The sequence below is a fragment of the Toxotes jaculatrix genome, chromosome 8 (genome assembly GCF_017976425.1).
Source record: "Toxotes jaculatrix isolate fToxJac2 chromosome 8, fToxJac2.pri, whole genome shotgun sequence".
NCBI lineage: Eukaryota > Metazoa > Chordata > Actinopteri > Toxotidae > Toxotes > Toxotes jaculatrix.
Window position 1 is genome coordinate 6,021,100 of NC_054401.1, and position 24,203 is coordinate 6,045,302.

A 24,203-nucleotide genomic window follows, 5' to 3' on the forward strand; every position below is an offset into this window, starting at 1 on the left:
GAGTTCCTGTTTTTCAGGCCGACTACTTTAAATGAACTTCAACAAGTTTCCTGTGTGAGACTGAATAGAGCTGAGGGTGTGTACAGGGGATTAAGTTCTGATAAAGTGGTGGACCTTACAGACACATTCAGGCAGCAGCTCATCTAGTAAGATAATCTTTCTTGTCCATAGCAGTAAAAGAAAAATATAACATCCAGAGACTATTATGGAACTCAGGCACTTATGAAAATGATGAAAACATCACAGTGGTATTATCAGTTGATTACATGCTGCATTGTGTCATTTCTGGTGATAAGTATAAGTCATTCTCCCGTTCACTGGCACTTTTGTGAGTTCCTCATTTTTAAATATATTCTTGGCTGCTTCTTTAAAATGTAACCTCACTTCTGATGAACTTGACGTCTCTGCACAGACCTCATGAAAATGTAAGTCATAATTTCAATATGACATAAATGAAAAACTTTAGACAGGGATAATTTGATGCTATATGATGTTGGTGATTTACTGGGTTTTGGATTAATTATGTTTGAAAAGCTTGAAATTAAGGGAAAACATCAGAATCCCTTCGCAAGAAGCAAGATATTTTCTTTCCTAAGTGTTGACACCTTTAAGACGTCAGTCTGTTGTTGTTTGGTGATTGTGGCTCCTGAGTTTATTATTGGCCCAAAACGTGTAGATTTCAAATACATTTTCAGTCTAATTTCATGTTCAGTCAGTTTTGTCAGTTCTGCATGTTTAAGTATGTTCTTGACTGCTCTTTTAAAATGTAACCTAACTTCAGAGGACATTGACATCTCTACAGACCTGATGAAAATGTAATAATTTCAATATAGCACAAAAGAAAATCAAAAGTTTAGTCAGGGATAATTTGATGTGATATCATTTTGTTGATTTACTGGGCTTTGGATTAATAATCTTTAAAAAAAAAAAAAGAAAAAAGAAAAAAAACTCTATTTCAAGAAGCGAGATATTTTTTTTTCCAACTATTGACACCAAGTACTGGCCTTTTATGGAATTTATAGCGAATAAAGGAGTTTGTAAGATCTTTAAAGCAGTAATGATTAGTTTAACTGATGCATCCATGTTTACATACTAGTCATTTTAAAAGCAATAATGAAACAGTGAGTGAACAGTGAGTGTGCTGTATCACTCTGCTGTTATAATCGCATATAATCGTCTGAAAAGAAAGACTGGGATTCTGTCTTAATAAAAATATCATTTTTCATGTTTAATTAATCAGCTTAAAATGTCACATGTGATCAGAGTAAAGGGAAAAAATGTCCCAAACATGTAAACACTTGTCATCTGTGATCTCCAGACTCCTTTAAACTTTACATTCTCCTGACAAACTAAGATGGCTGGAGCTCTGACTTTCCTTCTCATTGGTTGTCTGCTGAAAGGTGAGTTCAAGTGCATTCACATCTGGTTTGAAAACTTCTTAGAGTAAAGAATGTCTGAGTTTGTAATGACAAGATGAGGATCCTACAAAATAAAAAATTACAGCTACACTGCTGCTGTAAAATAAGTTTCCCTTTCAATGTTTTGTGTTTCAGGTTCCCTGTGTGAACAGTTTAAGGTCATTATGCCGCAGACTGTTGAGGCTCTGAGTGGATCCTGTGTGACCATCCCCTGCTCCTTTGACATAGAGACCAAATTTGACAATAACTTAGATTACACATGTAAAGCAATATGGAAACGTAAAAGTGATGACAAAATTGTGTTTGATAGTGCTGAAAAACCTGGAACAAATGGAGAACTGAGGGGAAACCTGACAGAAAAAGATTGCACCACAACCCTCAATAACACTGTTCTTGATACCAGCAACACATATTACTTCAGACTGGAGTGTAACAATGCACTCAAATATAGTTTTAACAAGGACTTCGAGGTGGTGAATGTATTGTTCAAAGGTAAGTTCTGATATCAAATCTATTGTCTATTTTCACCCAGCAGTGGATTTACTGAGTATTACAGATAAAATAATCCATCTTAAAGTAATGATTGTTTAATTAGTGACTGGTTCAAATGTACTGTCCTACCAGCTGATCCTCCCTCACCGACTCTGACTCCGTCCACACTGGAGGTGAAGGAGGGAACCTCAGTGAGTTTGAACTGCTCTGCTCCAGCTCCCTGTTTGTCTCATCCTCCAACTCTGACATGGACCCCCAACCTGGGTGACAGTCGGGAGACACTGCAGGAGAATCAGAACAAAACTAAAGTCAAGATCTCTGTTCTGACCTTCACTGTTTCTCACCTCCATCATGGAAAGACCATCTCCTGTACTGTCACCTACAGCAAACAAGATGGCAGCACTGTGGCATCTGTTAGCACAAGTTTAACAGCTGATATTTCATGTGAGTTCATTTGTCCTCTGCTAAAATTCTACATTATAATTGAATTGATCCCTGATATCTGGATTTCGGATGCTGCTCTAATAAAACAGGTTATTTTAAGACAGGAACTTAACCTATTACAAATTGTGTTGGTCAATTCTCTTTCTAAAACTGAACAATTTATATGTAGATTAACTTATACATTTAATGACATACAAATGAATAAGTTAAAATAATCAACACTTTGCTCGATAATGAAAATAACTGTTCATTTCAGCTTTAGATTAAATGTCAGATCTGTCACTATTTGAAACAGCAGTCTCCATGAAAACGAACATCTGAATCAAAACTAGATTACGAACGATTGTCCACTTCAGACTGATGCACTACTGAAGCCACCTGTTTTTGTTTACTGCCAGGTTCGTAAACATATTAATGCCATGTTGGGAACACAGAGCTTGAAAATGATTTGCTTTATCAGCACAAATGTATTAAATGTTAAGGATGTATATAGCCTACACTGGACTGTTCTCAGGTTGCAGAAGGCAGAGCTGTGTTCACTTTATGAATTAATATCTAACATATTCTGGTTCATTTCATTACAGATATCAGAACCTACAATAGACTGTCACAGCTATAAATAATACAAACAATTAATTCCTCATTTTTCAGATTCACCCAAAGACACCAAAGTGTTTGTCAGTCCCTGTGGTCCAGTACCAGAGAACAACAATGTGACTCTGACATGCAATAGTTCTGCCAACCCAGTCGTAAGGAACTACACCTGGTACAGAGCTGATGGAGGACAGGAGACTTTCATCTGGACTGGACAGACTTTAAATATTAAAGCTTCTAAACTCACTGGTCCTTTTTTCTGCACGGCTGAAAATGATCTTGGAGCCGAACGATCCAACATCAGTCAAATAGATGTTCGATGTCAGTTTCACTAAATTCAAGTTCTTGTTATGTAAAGTTTATTAATTTGTATTTATATCAGTTCATCTATTTTATGCTTCATTAAGTTTTTGACAAACTTGGATGAAACTTAAAATCTTAAATAACTAACTAACTAACTAACTAAGGGTTGGGAGGAAACAGCATTTTTCTTTCCATCATGAAATGTCTTTGTTCTCAACTTTTAATTATTTTGTTAAATCAGTACATGCTACTATTAATTTTTTTCAAACTTGATTTAAAGTGTTTCCACCTGGCTCTCAGCTTGTCTGTCCTCTCTTTATTACAGTTCCTCCACAGATCCTGCTCTCATCTGACTGCACTAAAACTGCAAACCAGGTCAACTGTTCCTGTGAGACAGTGGGAAACCCTTCTCCCATTTTACACTGGTATTTGGATGGGCTACCTGTCAGTCACTCTGACAAGTTTGCAGTCAGCAATGAGTCTCTAAATGGCACAGGTCTGAGGAGCATCATCACTGTGAATCAGCCACAGTGGAGAGATCTTTCCACCTTGGTCTGCCACAGCTCCAACCCTCTGGGAACTGCCAGTCAGCGCTTTTATTTCAAAACCCTTGAGCAACAAACCTGTACAGGAAGTCAAGGTGTGTCTTTTGTGTTTAGCTTGTAAATGTTCAGGTTTAGCTTGGGGACAGACTTGTTGGTGAGGAGTTCATCCTACAGCAAGATTGGAAGCCAAAACACTATAGGAACTTAACCAGACAGTGGCTTCAAATAATATAAGAACAGTCTCCAAGCATAAACCACATGGAGCTGTTTTGAGATGAACTGGACAGAAGGTGAAAACAAATCAACCACTTCTGCAAAAGTTTTGGGAAAAAATTTCTGAGCAAATGTTTGATTTCCATTGTAGAAAGAACATCATGAGTGCGTTCAGTGATTCTGATTCAATTGATCTCCAATTGTTAATGTTTTCTTTGATTTACTATCAGAATCACTGAGACATTAAATCATGTGAATTTAAAAACAGCTGGAAAATGGAGATGTTCTTTTGACATGCAGTGAATGAGGAAGTAGTAATAGAAGACTTAGTTACTTTGCAGTGTGTTTAATATGATCTGAGGTAACAACTTACCAAGATGAATACTTTACACAGTATGTCCACACTTCTACCAGGACAATTACCTCTGTCTGTCTGTCTTCATCTTAATCTTCCATTGTCCTCGTGTGTTTCAGGTCAAGTGATGTTGTCAGTCTTCATCACCACAGTTGTCGCTCTACTAGTACTAGTATGTGCTCTGCTGTTTGTAATCAGGTAGGGTAACAGCTTGAGACACCTTTACTGTAAAATAACTTTGTCTTTGTAATGAGTGACTCTCCAATACTGATGGCTAATATCAGGTTTCATGTCAATCAGCACTATTCATCATCAACAACTTGTCTATCATCTCCCTGTTGGTTAGTTTCAACATTTGACTGTCACCCCTCTCTGCAGCTGAAATTTGTTAGTTTTTAATGTTTGTTTGATTTTCAAGGTTATTTTCTGCAAACATATCAGATGTTTTGAGTTTTTTTTTTTTTTTTTTTTTTTTGTTACCAGACCATATTCAATTTAAGCCAACATAACTCAGCCTCTTTAAGTTCTGTCACTTCTTTTGTTTCCTTTCAAAAACACACATTAAAATGTTGATTGCCAGACTAATATGACCCACCTTTATAGCGGTGGTTAGTATGAAAGTTAAAACAAAAGTCTAATCCATTCCTATGATATTTTGTTTTTGGTAACAAAAATGAAGTTGGGAAAAACAAGGATGAGTCTCATATAACGTGTGTTGAATGTTCTTCTGTCTTTATCAGGGCTCAGAGGACTCGCCTTAAACTTCATAGGAGTCGGTGCACAGGTGACACCAGCGTTGCTATGAGACAATTTCTCGCAAGAAGCGAGGGAAATGAGGTACTTTGACTTAGAGCCAGGTACTTTTCTGATTCAAACAGAGATTAGCAGAATATCTGCACCACTGACATTGTCTCGTTAATTGTAGGCACCCAACACAACAGAAGAGGGCATTTATGTCAACACCGATAGGCTGAGACAGGCACACGTCCCCCACCCTGCAACTACGTCTGAGCCAATTAGCACCAATTTACCAAGCAATGCAGAAGGAGCCAGAAAATTTTCAGGGAAGAAGAATGAGGAAGGGACACATACGGTTTACTCCAATGTGAACTGGAAGAAGAAAAGCAAGATGAAGCAGCAAGAAGAATCTGTGGACATGGATCCACCCGGTAGCTCCTGTCTGGAGGAGGAGAGGTGCATGGTGGGAAGCATGAGCGATGCACTGACGATGGGAAACATATCTGGTGAAGTGCAGCCTAGAAATATGAAGAGGGATATGCGATGTGAATATGCTCAGGTTGAATTTAAAGGCAAGGGCGCTTTACACAAATAGATCACTGTTTTGTTGGTGGTTGAGGCTTTTAATCAAACTGCAACGTGAAAATTTACATAAAAATTAGACACATTTGTTTTTCAAGTCGTGCGTTAAGATCTTAACTGAATTTGATAAGATCTTAAGATTTCATCGTTTCTACTGTGTTAATATAAAACAATATAAAATGTTGTGCACTCACTTTTAATTTTTACTTATATGCTTATGTTGGTCAAATGTAACTTAAGAGCAGCCCTGCTGTTTCACATTTATTCTGCAGCATGGCAGACTGTATTGTGTTTAGTGGATTGCTTTCACATTTGCTTTTTGCATAAACTGAACTGAAATACATAAAGGGAGAAAGAAACAGGCTGATATAAAGTATGTGCAGGGTTTTTTTCTTGATAAAGTTTTGTTTTATGACTAAAGTTGCATTTATTCTTTCAAGACCTTTTCACAGAAGGCATTTTGGTCTGTCATTGCAAGAAATGTATTTGATAACACAGGACAGTTGATCTAATTCAGCCACTGTTAATGAAATTTGTTTCACGTCTCTTTTTCTTGCTGTAACAAGTCACAATATGTGCTGTGAAATAGGTCTGAACATTTCCATCAAGCTCTAATTTTGAATTCATTTTATGTTAATGCATCTTACTCTCGCCACTGTGTTTTAGACATGTACTGTTTTTCAGGCCGACTGCTTTAACCTTGTGTGGTGTTCATAATTTTGTTACTCAGCCAGTGTTCGTGGGTCTGGTGGACCCGCTGCATTTTTGGGTTTTTAATTCAACACAATCAAACAATTTTAAATACTCAACAGATGTTTACTTCATCTCAATTACAAGCAATATAAACAGCATATATGGTCAATATTTGTCCTTTACCTTTGTTAGATCACATTTATGAATTAAAGTGCTACTTGTTTTTTTAATAAAATGTAATAAAAAAAAAAGAATCAATCAATTACAATCAAGATATGAGTGGGATAAATTCAATAGATTTACAAATGAAAGGTTTCATTTGTAAGTCCTACGGCACCTCCCACGGGTGGTGGGCCCATGGAAGGCAGTTCTGCCCATGGGCCTTGGTGTATTGTGGACTGGGAGGCAGTCACCCCCGCAACCTGGGCCTGGACCCAGATAAGCGGCAGATGATGACATGACATGACTTGTAAGTTTCAAGCATATGAGGAAGTAGCATCACAGGCAGCCCATATTGTGCAGGTTTAGATGGTATATAATGCCTAAAGGGCAGTATATACCATTAAATAGCTGCTCATCAATGGTGAGCATTAGGTGGGGAGGTAGTGCACCCACTTGTCCCACACTGTCCTGTGTGTCTTGCAGACACACAAGACTCATACACACACTAACAGCTGGCCTAGACAGGAGGAGGACAGAGTGAAGGTACACAGGACCTACAATTTCCACACTTTGATTAGCCCCAGGTCCAGTGGACCCGAACATCCTGTATGTAATATAAATGCGTATGGGGGGGATGTACAGTGTGTGGCCATTGAAAATGTGTTCTGGTATGTGTTCCCACAGACCCGAACACCATACAAGGGTTAAATGAGGTTCAACAAATTTCCTGTGTGAGACTGAAGGGAGCTGAAGGTGTGTAGAGGGGATTAGGTGGTGGTAATGTGGTGGACTTTACAGACATATTCATGCAGCAGCTCATCTAGTAAGATAATCCTTCTTGTCCACGGCAGTATGTGACGGCCCCTGCCTTATCACGTTATATTCGTAAGTAATGGAAAGTTGTGCTGGGTGCCAGCCAAATTTGAGACACCTGGGCTGGGTGCACCCAGGGTATAAGGTTGAAAGGATCTACCAGCAGTCTGAAAAAGCGAAATTAGATTTAGAGGCATGTCCGTTGTCCATGGTTAGAGACGACTTGTTGCCTGGTGAAGATCTGGCCGGGCAGGCGCACACTTCCACTGAGTGTCGCTTCGATATTAATAATTTGCGTTTGTTGCCGAGATTTAAAAAAAAGATCCAGGCACGTTTTTCCTGTTGTTTGAACGTGTAGCCAAGGCTAGGAATTGGCCTGATGCGGACTACGCTCTTATGCTCCAGTGTGTGTGTTCACAGGGAAAGCGCAAGAAACGTATTCAGCTTCAAGCCCTGAGGAGAGCTCTAGCTACAGTAATATAAAAGCTGCTGTGCTTAAAGCATACGAGCTTGTTCCAGAGATACATTGCCAGCGTTTTAGGTCATGGGAAAAGAAAGATGGTCAAACGTACATGGAGTTTGTCAGGGAGTTGTCAACCCATTTTAACCGGTGGCTGGGTGCGCATAATGTCACTACTTTTTGTGATCTGATGGTGTTGGAACAATTTAAAAGTTGTCTTCCGGAACGTATCACAATCTAAATTACAGAACAAAAAGTTACTACTGCTGCTAAGGCTGCGATGTTAGCGGAGGAATTTGTGTTGCTCCATAAGAGCCCTAACCCTCCAAAGGCGCGCTCAGCGCATCATGGTGCGTTTGGTTGGCTAAGGAATAGTGTTGATTCTGTTTCGGTGCAGCGTTTAGGAAAAGTTGGGCAATTGAAAACTGACTTTAACTATTGTCATGAGAAGGATCACATGAGAAGGGACATTGGAAGGTAGACTGTCCTGTGCTGAGGGCTAAATGTTGTTAAACCTGCTGCGTTTGCAGCGGCCAGTTGGAGAGTGCTGTCATTCTGGGGTGGTTACCCCTCACACTTGTAAGGAGGATGTGTTGGCAACTTATGCTCCTTTTATTCGGGATGGGTCTGTGTCATTGGTAGGAAGTGATGTGAGGGTCCCTATTAAAATCTTGAGAGACACAGGGACTATTTTTTTTTTCAAATTCTGAAGAATACTATCACTGTTCTTACTCTCTAATGTGATCTTACAGAACAATGGGCTGTGCTTGTATTAACAAGAAATGACGAATGTCTCTTTCGAACTTTGACAAACCTGAAGGAGCTTGAAGCCTTTCAGCATCAAAAAAAGAGGATTTGCTCTAACATACTCAGGGGCGTAGCACAAAATTCTGTGCCCCGTACATAAGCAGTCCCTGTGGGCCCCCTTCCAGTCCTGATCCATGTCTCTCACACATCTTTTCAAATGTTTATTTATTTATTTGTAATTCTATTTTAATACTCTTTTATCTGCCGGTGGCTGATAAACTAAATAAATTTACAGGCCAAAATATTTTTCAAGCAACCATAAAGCTGCAAAAGATTAGACGCTATTCAAAACTGTGGGATTACTAATTGCACAACAACTGACCTTTGTAAAGTGAATTAGAACTCTGGTTAATTATCAGGCACTTGTGAAAATAATGAAAACATCACAGTGGTATTATCAGTTGTTTACATGCTGCATTGTGTCATTTCTGGTGATAAGTATAAGTCATTCTCATGCTCACTGGCACTTTTGTGAGTTCCTCATTTTTAAGTGACTGCTTTTTAAAATGTATCCTCACTTCTGATGAACTTGACGTCTCTGCACAGACCTCATGAAAATGTAAGTCATAATTTCAATATGACATAAATGAAAAACTTTAGTCAGGGATAATTTGATGTTATATGATGTTGTTGATTCACTGGGCTTTGGATTAATAATCTCAAAAAAAAAAGAAAAAAACTCCAACTATTGACAACTTCAAGCTGTCAGACTGTTACTGTTTGGCTATTGTGGCTTTAGTTTATTAGAAGAGCAAAAAGTGTAGATTTCAAAGGCACATTTCTTCTTTACTCACATTTCATGTTTGGAATCTAGTTCAGTTAAAGTGTAAAGTGTAAATTGTGTTTCTTTGGATGTCAAGAATGTTTCTTTCACAATATTCATGAAACAATTTTTCAGCTGAGCAATATTTATGTCTACAGTGAGGTTATGTAGCAGTACTGGCCTTTTATTAAATTCATAGCGAATAAAGGAGTTTGTAAGATCTTTAAAGCCGCAATGATTAGTTTAACTGATGCATCCATGTTTACATACTAGTCATTTTAAAAGCAATAATGAAACAGTGAGTGAACATCTGTGCTGTATCGCACTGCTGCTAAGAGCATATTATCGTCTGAAAAGAAAGACTGGGATTCTATCTTGATAAAAAATATAATTTTTTATGTTTAATTAATCAGCTTAAAATGTCACATGTGATCAGAGTAAAGGGAAGAAATGTCCCAAACATGTAAACACTTGTCATCTGTGATCTCCAGACTCCTTTAAACTGGACGTTCTCCTGACAAACTAAGATGGCTGGAGCTCTGACTTTGCTTCTCATTGGTTGTCTGCTGAAAGGTGAGTTCAAGTGCATTCACATCTGGTTTGAAAACTTCTTAGAGTAAAGAATGTCTGAGTTTGTAATGACAAGATGAGGATCCTACAAAATAAAAAATTACAGCTACACTGCTGCTGTAAAATAAGTTTCCCTTTCAATGTTTTGTGTTTCAGGTTCCCTGTGTGAACAGTTTAAGGTCATTATGCCGCAGACTGTTGAGGCTCTGAGTGGATCCTGTGTGACCATCCCCTGCTCCTTTGACATACAGACCAAATTTGACAATAACTTAGATGACACATGTAAAGCAATATGGAAACGTAAAGGTGATGACAAAATTGTGTTTGATAGTGCTGAAAAACCTGGAATAAATGGAGAACTGAGGGGAAACCTGAAAGAAAAAGATTGTACCACAACCCTCAACACTGTTCTTGATACCAGCAACACATATTATTTCAGACTGGAGTGTGACAATGAACTCAAATATAATTATGACAAGGACTTCCCAGCAGTGAATATATTGTTCAAAGGTAAGTTCTGATATCAAATCTATTGTCTATTTTCATCCAGTTGTGGATTTACTGAGTATAGCAGATAAAATAATCCATCTTAAAGTAATGATTGTTTTAATTGTGACTGGTTCAAATGTACTGTCCTACCAGCTGATCCTCCCTCACCGACTCTGACTCCGTCCACACTGGAGGTGAAGGAGGGAACCTCAGTGAGTTTGAACTGCTCTGCTCCAGCTCCCTGTCTGTCTCATCCTCCAACTCTCACATGGACCCCCAACCTGGGTGACAGTCAGGAGACACTGCAGGAGAATCAGGACAAAACTAAAGTCAAGATCTCTGTTCTGACATTCACTGTTTCTCACCTCCATCATGGAAAGACCATCTCCTGTACTGCCACCTACAGCAAACAAGATGGCAGCCCTGTGGCATCTGTTAGCACAAGTTTAACAGCTGCTGTTTCATGTGAGTTCATTTGTCCTCGACTAAAATTCTTGCACTATAATTTAATTGACTGCTTGTCTCCCAGTTTTCATGACCTTGTTTGCATTAGATCTGAAACATTTAGTCAAATAATGTGATGTGTGTGATGAATGTCTTTTTTTTGTTAAAGAAAATACATTTGAAAAAAAAATTCTTTCAATATGAGGATTTTCTGTATTTCTTTTTTTTAAACCGTTGTAAATTGTATATTTTTATGTAACATCTGGTTTTTTTTACTATTGTTCTGACAAAACGTGTTATTTTAAGACAGAAATTTAACCAAATTTTTTACAGTTTTCTAACATTTTATAGTTAATGATTAATAATTTAAAATAATAAACACGATTTGATAATGAAAATAAATTTTAGTTGCAGTTCTAGTTTGAATGTAAAATCTTTCTCTAGAAGAAACAGCATCCTCCCTGCAAATTTGCATCTGAACCAAAACTAGATTGTGAACCATCTTTCCCTGTTACACGTATAAACAATAAAAATAATTAATTCCTCATTTTTCAGATTCACCCAAAGACACCAAAGTGTTTGTCAGTCCCTCTGGTCCAGTACCAGAGAACAACAATGTGACTCTGACATGTAATAGTTCTGCCAACCCAGTAGTAAGGAACTACACCTGGTACAGAGCTGATGGAGGACAGGAGACTTTCATCGGGACTGGACAGACTTTAAATATTAAAGCTTCTAAACTTACTGGTCCTTTTTTCTGCACGGCTGAAAATGATCCTGGAACTGGACGATCCAACATCAGTCAAATAGATGTTCGATGTGAGTATCACATGATTCAGACTTTTGTTACATGAAGCCAATTAATTTAATCTATTTTATGCTTCATTAAGTTTTTGATAAATTTGTTAATTCGTTCTGCGTATGTGATTATTGAAAACATTTGATTCATCAGTCTCAATGACGCTTAGATAAAAGTTAGAAAAATAAATATGTTACTAGTGAACCACTGGTAAAACTAACTAAGGGTTGGGATGAAACAGCATTTTACTTTCCATCATGAAATGTCTTTGTTCTCAATGTTTAATTATTTTGTTAAGTCAGTACATGCTGCTATTCATTTTTTCAAATTTGATTTAAAGTGTCTCCACCTGGCTCTCAGCTTGTCTGTCCTCTCTTTATTACAGTTCCTCCACAGATCCTGCTCCTGTCTTGCACTAAAACTGCAAACCAGGCCAAATGTTCCTGTGAGACAGTGGGAAACCCTCCTCCCATTTTACACTGGTATTTGGATGGGCTACCTGTCAGTCACTCTGACAAGTTTGCAGTCAGCAATGAGTCTCTAAATGGCACAGATCTGAGGAGCATCATCACTGTGAATAAGTCACAGTGGAGAGATCTTTCCACCTTGGTCTGCCACAGCTCCAACTCTCTGGGAACTGCCAGTCAACGTTTTTGTTTCAAAAGCGGTGAGATACAAATATGCATAGGAAGTCAAGGTGTGTCTTTTGTGTTTATCTTGTAAATGTTCAGGTTTAGCTTGGAGACAGTAGCTGAATACTAGTGAACTTGAAAAAAATCTTGATTTTCTCCTTTTTCTTTTCAATATTTATACACTATATAGAGCATTCATGACTCACACAACCAGCCAGAAGTTTTGAAACACCCCCCCCTCCCAGTTTTTGTAGAAAGTTCAAAGTATGCAGTTCAATTCGAGTGAATAATGTTAAATGGTAAAAATGTAAGCATTAAACTGCACAAGGTAAAAAACATAAAACTTTAGCTAATCAAAACCTGAAAAAAATTTCAAAGAAAACAGGTCAGGGTTTTAAAACCTCAGTAAAATAGACCAAGGTATGTAACAAAAGGTCTTGTTCTTTAAAGCATATCAATGCTTGTCTCAGTAAATGAATATAAAAACCTATGATTTCTTATTGTAAATAGGGATTTGTAGATAATAAAGAAACCATGTTGTTTGTCATGGCAGATGGAGTCCTTCCCTGGGCTGTGGCTGGTGTATCTCTCAGTGTGAATGTCTTCTGTATAATCTACATAGCATTCCTTTGGTATGTGATCACATAGGACGTTTTAATTTGAAAGCTCTGCTGATGTTTTTAAAACAAACTATATTATACATGTCTTTTTTCTTGTGTGTCATCATAGGAAAGCACAAAGGAATGTGAAGCCAAATGAAGAGGACATGACTTACATGTCATTGGGTCGTAGAGACGAGTCTTCAGAGTATGACGTCATTGGCCAAACCCGAAAATGAGTCTCAACTTCACAAATTTTACTTTACTCGTGTACTGCCACCTATAATACACCAGAGGGCGCTGGATCAACATCCAGCACAAGTTTTTCTTGAGTTTAAGGTCTAATCTGTCACTTAAGAAAATAACACAGGAAATACTATCCTGCTTTCAATATGCTGGTGTAGTAAACAGTACTTCAGTATTCATTGTGATGAGTGGACTGTTTCAGATTTATGTTTGATTACTGAAACACTGTAGCATTAAAATACTGCAGAAATACAGAAGGTGTTTTAAAGGTGATATTGGTCAGTCTTTGTGAGTGTTAGTATTAACAGCTGTTTTCTTACCAGCCTTGTAGAAATGTTCAGCATCAAACTTCTTTCCTTTATACAATTCGTCTTCATCCTCTCATGTTGGACTGAGAGCAGACTGGATGCCTCCCACCACTGGAGACAGCTCTTAGAGAGTAAAGGAATGAAGTTTGATGTTGAACTTGAAATAATTTTCTTAGACTGGCAATTAAACAGCTGTTAATGTAAACTGATAGCACCACATCACAGTGATATTATCATCCTGTCATTTCTGGAAAATGTAAGTTATAATTTCAATATGGCAAAATTAATATGAAAACTTTAGTCAGGGATAATTTGATGTTATGTGTTGTTGAGTTACTGGCCTTTGGATTAATTATGTTTAAAAAGCTTGAAATAAAGGATAAAACTCTATTGCAAGAAGTGACATGTTATCTTTTGTAGATTTTGACACCTTTAAACTATCAGTGTGTTTATTCTGCCCTCGCAGTACATTTCCAACTTTGTACAGCTGGACAGATAGTTAAGAAAAGGAGGAAAAAAAGGAGGCTGAAGAAAGTTTTTGTTTTGAGGATCTGTCTTTTGTTCTTTTTGTCCTCAGTTTATTCCTCAGTACTTTCCTTCTTCAACTTAGATGTAAAAAAAAAATGAACTTGTAAATAGAATATAAATAAGGAACTGCAAAAAATATGTATATATGATATTAAGACCAGTGTGCACACAAATTAAAAGAATTTAAATAAATATAAAAAAGTGATCTTACAAAGACCTCTAGGGGTGTTTTTTGGTACTGCCTTAGCTTAAACTATTTAAAAACTACACCACCTCCTCAATCTCACATAATTGGCTACAGCTTTACTCTCCTGGTCTTTCTTGCAGCAGTCACACATTGCACATTCAAAATACTTAGGGCCTAGAAAAGTGTAAACGAGTGATATAAATTAACTTGTAAATACAATATAAATAAGGCACTGCACAAATATAAGATATTAAAGAAACCAGTGTGCACAAAAATTACAAGGATTTAAATTAAAATAAAAAATATAAAAAGGTGATCTTACAAAGACCTCTAGTGTTGTTTTTTTTTGGTATTGCCTTAGCGTAAACTATTTAAAAACTACACCACCACCTCCTCAATCTCACATAACCTGCTACAGCTTTACTCTCCTGGTCTTTCTTGCAGCAAAGTCATCTACAACATCATCATATGACAACTGATTTGAGACCACAATCTGTGGCCTGCATACCCACAGCATCACATACAGCTACAATATATACAATAAATCTACAATAAATCTAAAATCTTATTGTCCCAGTTTGTTTGTGCTGTCCTCAGACAGATGTCCTGTTCCAGTGGTGCATATTTCAAAAGTCCTTTCAAAGGTGAGGTCTGGATATCAGAGCAGTGTGCAGGGTTTGGTGAGCTCAGGTCAGGTCACAGGCCAAGTTCCAGTCTTCCTTAAGGTTGGACATCTGTCTCAGAAAAAGAAAATCAATTAGCATAAATACAGAGCACAGACAGATTTAGCTGAAATGGATGATGTATCTGACAGAACACACCAGTATCCGCAGAGATCGATCACATGGTGCAGAGGTGGGGGTGGCGTCGCCTTCATCAGGGAGGACTCGGTCCAGCTCGGCCTTCGTCTTCTTCACACGTCTCTGGGACTCAGCTCCTCTGGGTCACAGCATCCCACGCTAAATTCTCCGGTGGCACAGGAAACCTCGGAACCTACGACAGCCTTCATCAACGCCTGGCACCATCTGGCTCGTGCACCCTGCAACTATTCACCCACAAAGCACAATGAGATGTAGTCCACACATGACACCCCACTCCTGTCCATCAGAGACTGGCTGAAAACTACACCAAGACAATCTAAGCTCAAGATCACCTGAGTATGATGTCATTAGTTAGACAACAAAAGTCTCTGTCCTTCACAAACTTTGACCTGGTCTTAGAGTCCCTGAGTGTTGTGTCTGGTGTTGGGGGGTCTACAAAACAAGTTTAGTATCCTGAAAAACAGGATTAAGTTGGATGAATAAGTGATCTAAGGAGCTGGAGGACTGACAGGCTCATCAGCTGCTGATGGACTGATGGTCCAGTGTGTCCATTGCACAGTAAATGACACGGTTAAAGAGGGAGGTTGTTTTAACTGTGGCAGCAGAAACCTGTAAAACTCAAACTTCTGTCAAGATTCAAAGTGGATTCATGGTCCATCTGAACTGCATGTTGAATGGTGGGACAACATCAACACCACACACACCTCTCCAACATCAGCTAACAGGTGTTTGTGTCTGCCACTATCTGAAACTTTCCAACCCTGATGATCTGACATTGAGACCCACTTCCTGCTGTGACTGTCCCAGAGATCACCTGGCTGCTGACTCACAGTTCCTCCTTTGCCCCTGATTCTGGAGCCTCCCCTACATTTCACTCTCTGCTTGAACCTGCTGCTCTTAACAAAATAAAACAATCACCCTTCATCGTCAGCTGTTGTCTCATCTGCAAAGGGAGCTGCTTCCAAATTCAACAATCAACAAAGCAAACAGCTTGAAGCCTGATCTGCCCCTGAAATGCATCAAGACTCATGATCACAAGTCTGAAAGTGGTAACGTTACTCAAATGTGTTTTACCTTCATCTTCTGCAGGTATCTGTGCATCAGAAAGACCTGGAACACCTGTAGTTTGCTCTACATCACCAAATCTATCCTTGAAACATGAACTCAGAGTAGGATCCTGACAACAGCACACCACAATCAGCTGATTCACAAAGCCAGAGGGATCCTTGTCTGGTTTTGGAAACTGCGTGACTGAGGCACACAAGCTCTGCAGAATAAACTCACAGGGCTAAGTTTCTCCTTACTTGTCTAGGAACCTGTTTCACTGCCTGGAAACACTTCCAGCCTCTGGTCCTATAAAAGTTCCTGATTAAGACAGAACCAGCAGCAGAACTAATGATGACTGATTACAGCACAGACTTCGTCACACACAGAGAAGAAGGGGAAGGAGAAAAGCCTTGCCTTCTTATGAAGTGAGTCGACTCGTGTGGCCTCATTCTCTGTTGTCTTCAGAAATCCGAGCTCATTGAAACCTGATAATAATCCTGGGGAGACATTTTCAAATGCTGCTGATTCTGTCAGGACATCTTAACGTCTCTGGCATCGTCTCCTACATCACTTTAAACTGTTCACAGACTACAGGCAAGGTCACGGTCTCTCAGACGACTAGTCCTGGAGACGTGTTGTCCAACAACATCAGAAACCAACTGAGTAAACAAGTGTTCACAGTGACCATGCTGGAAAATCCAGCTGCCACAGAGAGGGGGAGGGGTTAAAATCATAACTACCATTTCAGACACTACAAAGGGAGTCACTAATGGTGCTGCATTGGGCCACACCTCTCACCTGTCTCACCTCCACACACCTGGCCAATGTCAAAACAGCTGAATCAGATCATTTCAGAAAGACGACACAGGCTCCTCCTATCTGCCAGCAGTGTGTGTGTGTCATCTGACCATCCAAAATGCAGTTCAGACTCACCATAGATCGCACTCACCTCAGCAGGTTTTGTGTCTTAGGCCTAGAGACAGATGATGAAATGAAAATTTAAGGTTTAATTAAAAAGGACCAAACACTAGAAGTGGTCTGTGGGTCCTGGACTGGACTTCAGTACTGAACTCATCAGGTTCAGGAAAGTGAAACCCTGATGATGCAGAGGGCCTCTTCTGTTTTTCTTTACCCTGATCCAGCTCTCTGATGCTGTTCCTCCACCAGAGCACTAGGGGGCAGCAATGAGAAGGAAGAACATGTCTCATGAGGTGGAGAGGTCACATGTTCATGTCTTCTGTCCCTTCTGTGGTCACATTAGCCCCTACAGCTAATTTAATTCTAATGAAGCCGACTGTACACGGAAACATCCTCCTCAGTCTGTTCCTTCAGCCCTTAACAATACCCCCCACCCCCCGTCTTAGAGACTATGTCCAAGGACTGAACAAGTTTTTCCTTTTGTCTTACACACGGTTTCTAGGTTTGACTTGTTGAAATTGTTGTAACAGCTCAGATTAACACATGATGTTTCTTTAAAAAAATATATATATATGTCAGCCTTCACTGGTTTAACAGTACAGCTGCCTCCTGCCTCTGAAACAGACACTGACCACTTGTCAGTTTAGAAAACACTGTTTAGAACACGTGATCAGATTAAACACGATAAACAGCAACTCTGTAAAGAAATAAATTTCATGGAATGTTATAAAAGCACAGAACCAGTTTTGGTCACTGATTATTAATATCAATATGTCTAATACAGGTACTGTCAGTGCATCAAGAGCTCTAAGTCTGTCCTTTGTCTCTACTTCAACCTGAAGACCTTCTCTGGGATTCAGCCCACAGTTTGTATTTAAAATACAGCAACAGTTGGTAACTGATCCCTCAGAATCAAACTGGAAAATATGGTGTCAAACTGGTACAATGGACTTAAAGAAGGATCTAACAGTCTCTGCTGCTGCCGCTCTCATCACCAATAAGGGCAAATTAATCAAAGGCACCCAACACGGGTCTCCACAAGCTTCATCTATGGTATCTGAGTTGTCTCTTTCTGCCAGGCTTCAACCATCCATAAAACCAAAACGCAGAACGGTCTACCGATCATTAAACAGGTCTGAGGTCAACCCCCCCACCACCCAGTAAGAATTCCTGTGTCGGTTGATAGCACGGCAAGTGTCAGAAGTGGTTGACGGTACCGTACCCTAGAGACGTAACGCTTTGCAGGGGCGGAAAAAAAGTCCCCTGCTGGGAGGCCTCCCTACGCACACGAGGAAGAAGAAGAAATATGACACGCAAAACTGGACGTTGCTGGACCAGCTTCAGCTCAAAGGCTGTACTCGAGTCGCCCCTTGGAATGAAACTTGGCAGAGAGACAAGCCAGAGTTCAACATCTAGATAAATTAACCAGGAAGCCCAGTAAACAGGAAGTCTATTTAAAATTTGAATGGTGATGATCTCAACAGCAGCACAGATCTCAGTTTGGAGGATCCCCAATCAGTCTGGATCAGACCTGCCCACATGCCTCCATCTGATGACGGAAGAACAGATGCAGGATCAACGATCGACTCATGGAGCCAAAAGGTTTCATTCAACAAAAAAAACGTGGAAATACTCAGAAGCCAAAACTGATTTTACATAGATTCATAATCTACTACCCATGGGCTGAAAACCACAGCAGTCTGAAACCAGTCCCAGATGGACAGTGATGTCATGGAAGGATGGATCATGGAAGGACAGAAGGAAGGAAAGAGGAAGAGAGAGGGAGAGAGGGAGAGAAAGTTGAAAAGTAAAAAAAAAATTAAAAGTTACTCACCGTTTGTAGATCCCCACACACACACTCACACACACACACACACACACACACAGACACACACAGACACACACACACAGACCCACAGACAGACCAGCTGAGACGTCGCAGTCCAGGAACACCCTCAGCTGGAGCCCTGAATACAGACTTGTTGAGAAACTCTGACTAATGTGCAGAGCAGAACTTTCAAAGGTGAGGTCTGGACGTCAGAGCAGTGTGCACGGTTTGGTGAGCTCAGGTCAGGTCACAGGCCAAGTTCCAGTCTTCCTTAAGGTTGGACATCTGTCTCAGAAAAAGAAAATCAATTAGCATAAATACAGAGCACAGACAGATTTAGCTGAAGTGGATGATGTATCTGACAGAACACACCAGTATCTGCAGAGATCAATCACATGGTGCAGAGGTGGGGGTGGTGTCGCCTTCATCAGGGAGGACTCGGTCCAGCTTGGCCTTTATCTTCTTCACACGTCTCTGGGACTCAGCTCCTCTGGGTCGCAGCGTCCCACGCTAAATTCTCCGGTGGCACAGGAAACCTCGGAACCTACGACAGCCTTCATCAACGTCTGGCACCATCTGGCTCGTGCACCCTGCAACTATTCATCCACAAAGCACAATGAGATGTAGTCCACACATGACACCCCACCCCCGTCCATCAGAGACTGGCTGAAAACTACACCAAGACAATCTAAACTCAAGATCACCTGAGTATGATGTCATTAGTTAGACAACAAAAGTCTCTGCCCTTCACAAACTTTGACCTGGTCTTAGAGTCCCTGAGTGTTGTGTCTGGTGTTGGGGGGTCTACAAAACAAGTTTAGTATCCTGAAAAACAGGATTAAGTTGGATGAATAAGTGATCTAAGGAGCTGGAGGACTGACAGGCTCATCAGCTGCTGATGGACTGATGGTCCAGTCTGTCCATTGCACAGTAAATGACACGGTTAAAGAGGGAGGTTGTTTTAACTGTGGTAGCAGAAACCTGTAAAACTCAAACTTCTGTCAAGATTCAAAGTGGATTCATGATCCATTTGAACTGCATGTTGAATGGTGGGACAACATCAACACCACACACACCTCTCCAACATCAGCTAACAGGTGTTTGTGTCTGCCACTATCTGAAACCTTCCAGCCTTAATGATCTGACACTGAGACCCACTTCCTGCTGTGACTGGCCCAGAGATCACCTGGCTGCTGACTCACAGTTCCTCCTCTGCCCCTGATTCTGGAGCCTCCCCTACATTTCACTCTCTGCTTGAACCTGCTGCTCTTAACAAAATAAAACATCACCCTTCATTGTCAGCTGTTGTCTCATCTGCAAAGGGAGCTGCTTCCAAATTCAACAAACAATCAACAAAGCAAACAGCTTGAAGCCTGATCTGCCCCTGAAATGCATCAAGACTCATGATCACAAGTCTGAAAGTAGTAACGTTACTCAAATGTGTTTTACCTTCATCTTCTGCAGGTATCTGTGCATCAGAAAGACCTGGAACACCTGTAGTTTGCTCTACATCACCAAATCTATCCTTGAAACATGAACTCAGAGTAGGATCCTGACAGCAGCACACCACAATCAGCTGATTCACAAAGCCAGAGGGATCCTTGTCTGGTTTTGGAAACTGCGTGACTGAGGCACACAAGCTCTGCAGAATAAACTCACAGGGCTAAGTTTCTCCTTACTTGTCTAGGAACCTGTTTCACTGCCTGGAAACACTTCCAGCCTCTGGTCCTATAAAAGTTCCTGATTAAGACAGAACCAGCAGCAGAACTAACGATGACTGATTACAGCACAGACTTCGTCACACACAGAGAAGAAGGGGAAGGAGAAAAGCCTTGCCTTCTTATGAAGTGAGTCGACTCGTGTGGCCTCATTCTCTGTTGTCTTCAGAAATCCGAGCTCATTGAAACCTGATAATAATCCTGGGGAGACATTTTCAAATGCTGCTGATTCTGTCATGACACGTCAACATCTCTGGCATCATCTCCTACATCACTTCAAACTGTTCACAGACTACAGGCAAGGTCACGGTCTCTCAGACGACTAGTCCTGGAGACATGTTGTCCAACAACATCAGAAACCAACTGAGTAAACAAGTGTTCACAGTGACCACGCTGGAAAATCCAGCTGCCACAGAGAGGGGGAGGGAGGGGGGAGAGGGGAGAGGGGGAAGGGTTAAAAACATAACTACCATTTCAGACACTACAAAGGGAGTCACTAATGGTGCTGCATTGGGCCAAACACCTCTCACCTGTTTCACCTCCACACACCTGGCCAATGTCAAAACAGCTGAATCAGATCATTTCAGAAAGAAACGCTGGCAGATTGGCTCCTCCAATCTGCCAGCAGTGAGTGTGTGTGTGTGTGTGTGTCATCTGACCATCCAAAATGCAGTTCAGACTCACCATAGATCACACTCACCTCAGCAGGTTTTGTGTTTTAGGCCTAGAGACAGATGATGAAATGAGAATTTAAGGTTTAATTAAAAAGGACAAAACACTAGAAGTAGTCTGTGGGGTCAGAGTCTGGGTCCTGGACTCATCAGGTTCAGGAAAGCAAAATCCTGATGATGCATATGGCCTCTTCTGTTTTTCTTTCTTCCTTAACACTGAATGCAAAAGTTAAAAAAAAATGAAAAAAAATTACTCGCCGTTTGTAGATACACCAGAAATAAAGTTCTGCCACACACACACACAGACCAGCTGATACGTCCCAGTCTAGGAAGATCCTGAGCTAGAACCCTGCATACAGACTTGTTGAGAAACTCTGACTAATGTGCAAAGCAGAACTTTTAAAGGTGAGATCTGGACGTCAGAGCAGTGTGCAGGGTTTGGTGAGCTCAGGTCAGGTCACAGGCCAATTTCCAGTCTTCCTTAAGGTTGGACATCTGTCTCAGGAAAAGAAAATCAATTAGCATAAATACAGATCACAGAAAGATTTAGCTGAAGTGGATGATGTATCTGACAGTACATACTGGTCAGTATCCACAGAGATCGCTCACATGCTGCAGAGGTGGGGGTGGCGTCGCCTTCATCAGGTAGGACTCGGTCCAGCTCAGCCTTCGTCTTCTTCACACATCTCTGAGACTCAGCTCCTCTGGGTCACAGCGTCCCACGCTGAATTCTCCGGTGGCACAGGAAACCTCAGAACCTATGGCAGCCTTCGTCAACACTTGGCACCATCTGGCTCATGCACCGTGCAACTATTCATCCACAAAGCACAATGAGATATATTCCACAACGGGCCACAACGCCCATACATGACACGCCACCCCTGTCCATCAGAGAATGGCTGAAAAGTACACCAAGGCAATCTAAGCTAAGAATCACCTGAGTACGATGTCATTAGGTAGACAACAAAAGTTGTCTTAAAGCCTCTGACTTTCGTGTCTGGTATTGGGGGGTCTGCAAAACAAGAAAATCAATTAGCATAAATACAGAGCACAGACAGATTTGGCTGAAGTGGATGATGTAGTTGACAGAATACACTGGTCAGTATCCGCAGAGATCAATCACATGGTGCAAAGGTGGGGGTATCTCACTCTCTCCCTCACACACTCTCTCTTTGCTGAGTACCTTCTCCACCACGTTACCCTGAGCTAACCAGGTTAACACACCTGACAGTAGGGTTGAGCAGTAATAAGGTATACTATATTTAGTAGCTACTTCAGCAGACCAACAGGTGTCACTGACCTCTCTGGATTAGTTTAAGTTCCACGTGAATATGGACGAGGTCGAGTCGGCATCTCTGTCCTTCTCCTGCCTTCTTCACCAGAGGAGCTGTTTCTCTGTTAAATCAAAGAGAAAAGTCAGTTAGTCTGAATCCAGACCTGAGGCCTGGACCACAAGGCAGGATCTGTGGTTAGCCAGCTAACTTCAGGTTTAAGCCTGGGCTCTCAGGGTTATGGCGGCAGTCCACCTTTAACAGGTGTGCATCACCAAGCTAACTTGTACTGTGTATTTCAAGGGGTTTATTTTATTATTTTTTTTTTTTTTAAATGACGGATCCTCATTATGACTGAGGCCCGGCTCCTGAGCTGGAGAGTCCTCTGGAGGGCAAAGGCACTGAAGCCTGGACCATGTTTAGATTTTAATTTACAGCTCAGAACCAGACTACACCATTCTCACCTGTCTCACTGTGAATTCAGGTGACTGTAGTCAGTGGGACTCAGCTCCTCTGGGTCACAGCGTCCCACGCTGAATTCTACAGTGGCACAGGAAACCTTGGAACCTACGGCAGCCTTCGTCACCGCCTGGCACCATCTGGCTCGTGCATCCTGCAATTATACATCCACAAAGCACAACAAGATATATTCCACAACGGGTCACAACACCCATACATGACACGCCACCCCCGTCCATCAGAGACTGGCTGAAAACTACACCAAGACAATCAAAGCTAAGGATCACCTGAGTGTGATGTCATTAGTTAGACAACAAAAGTCTCTGCCATTCACAACCTTCGACCTGGTCTTAAAGTCTCTGACTGTCGTGTCTGGTATTGGGGGGTCTGCAAAACAAGAAAATCAATTAGCATAAATACAGAGCACAGACAGATTTGGCTGAAGAGGATGATGTATTTGACAGAACACACTGGTCAGTATCCGCAGAGATCAATCACATGGTGCAGAGGTGGGGGTGGCGTCGCCTTCATCAGGGAGGACTCGGTCCAGCTCGGCCTTCGTCTTCTTCACACGTTAAAGACCCACACAGAGTCAGACAGACTCACATAGAGACAGACACAAAAGACAGACCCACATAGAGACAGACCAGCTGAGACATCCAACATAATACACAGTGATGCGGAGGTGGCCATGTTGGAGAAACTGAAATATCTTCATGACACGGTGGCCACAGAAAACCATCACCAACAGCAACAGCACATAACTTTGTACATTGGCAGGAAAATCATCAAACTGGACGACAAGCAGACAGGTGGAGACATCTGGGACGGAGAAATGTCTTCATCAGCTGTAAAGGTGGAGACATCTTGGGCGGAGAAATGTCTTCATCAGATGTAAAGGTGGAGACATCTTGGACGGAGAAATGTCTTCATCAGATGTAAATTGGCAGGAAATTCATCAAAATGGACGAACAATAAATAAAATAACGACGAGCGGACAGGTGGAGATGTCTTGGACGGAGAAATTAAAATGTCTTCATCAGATGTAAATTGGCAGGAAATTCATCAAAATGGACGAACAATAAGTAAAATGACAACGAGCGGACAAGTGGAGATGTCTTAGAGAAATTAAAATGTCTTCATCAGATGTAAATTGGCGGGAAAATCATCAAAATGGACAACGGACGGATAAGGATCTAACGGGCTGCCATGTTAAATGGAGAAATGTGTGGGCGATGGTTGGAAACAACCAACAAATTACAGCAGCAGAATTTTAAAAAACTACA

General features: G+C 40.8%; 2 protein-coding genes across 4 annotated transcripts in view; both read left to right on the top strand.

Annotated features, from left to right (window-relative positions):
• Nucleotides 1-1,354: 1,354 nt before the first annotated feature.
• Nucleotides 1,355-11,739, top strand: LOC121185534. Its single transcript, XM_041043750.1, has 11 exons — nt 1,355-1,400; nt 1,554-1,910; nt 2,043-2,354; nt 3,006-3,269; nt 3,577-3,747; nt 4,484-4,562; nt 5,105-5,201; nt 5,290-5,647; nt 10,109-10,462; nt 10,595-10,906; nt 11,441-11,739. The coding sequence occupies exons 1-11, from the start codon at nt 1,355-1,357 to the stop codon at nt 11,737-11,739; spliced, it is 2,649 nt and encodes an 882-aa protein (XP_040899684.1).
• LOC121186457 (B-cell receptor CD22-like) overlaps nt 1,365-24,203 on the top strand; it is a 52,248-nt gene continuing 29,409 nt past the window's right edge. For 2 of the 3 annotated variants that reach the window (XM_041045203.1, XM_041045207.1), the window contains exon 1: nt 9,896-9,955. The gene's annotated coding sequence lies outside the window, so the exon portion shown is untranslated. Of the gene's footprint in view, nt 1,401-9,895; nt 9,956-24,203 lie in introns of those variants that run through there. The other variant, XM_041045205.1, reaches the window with a different exon arrangement.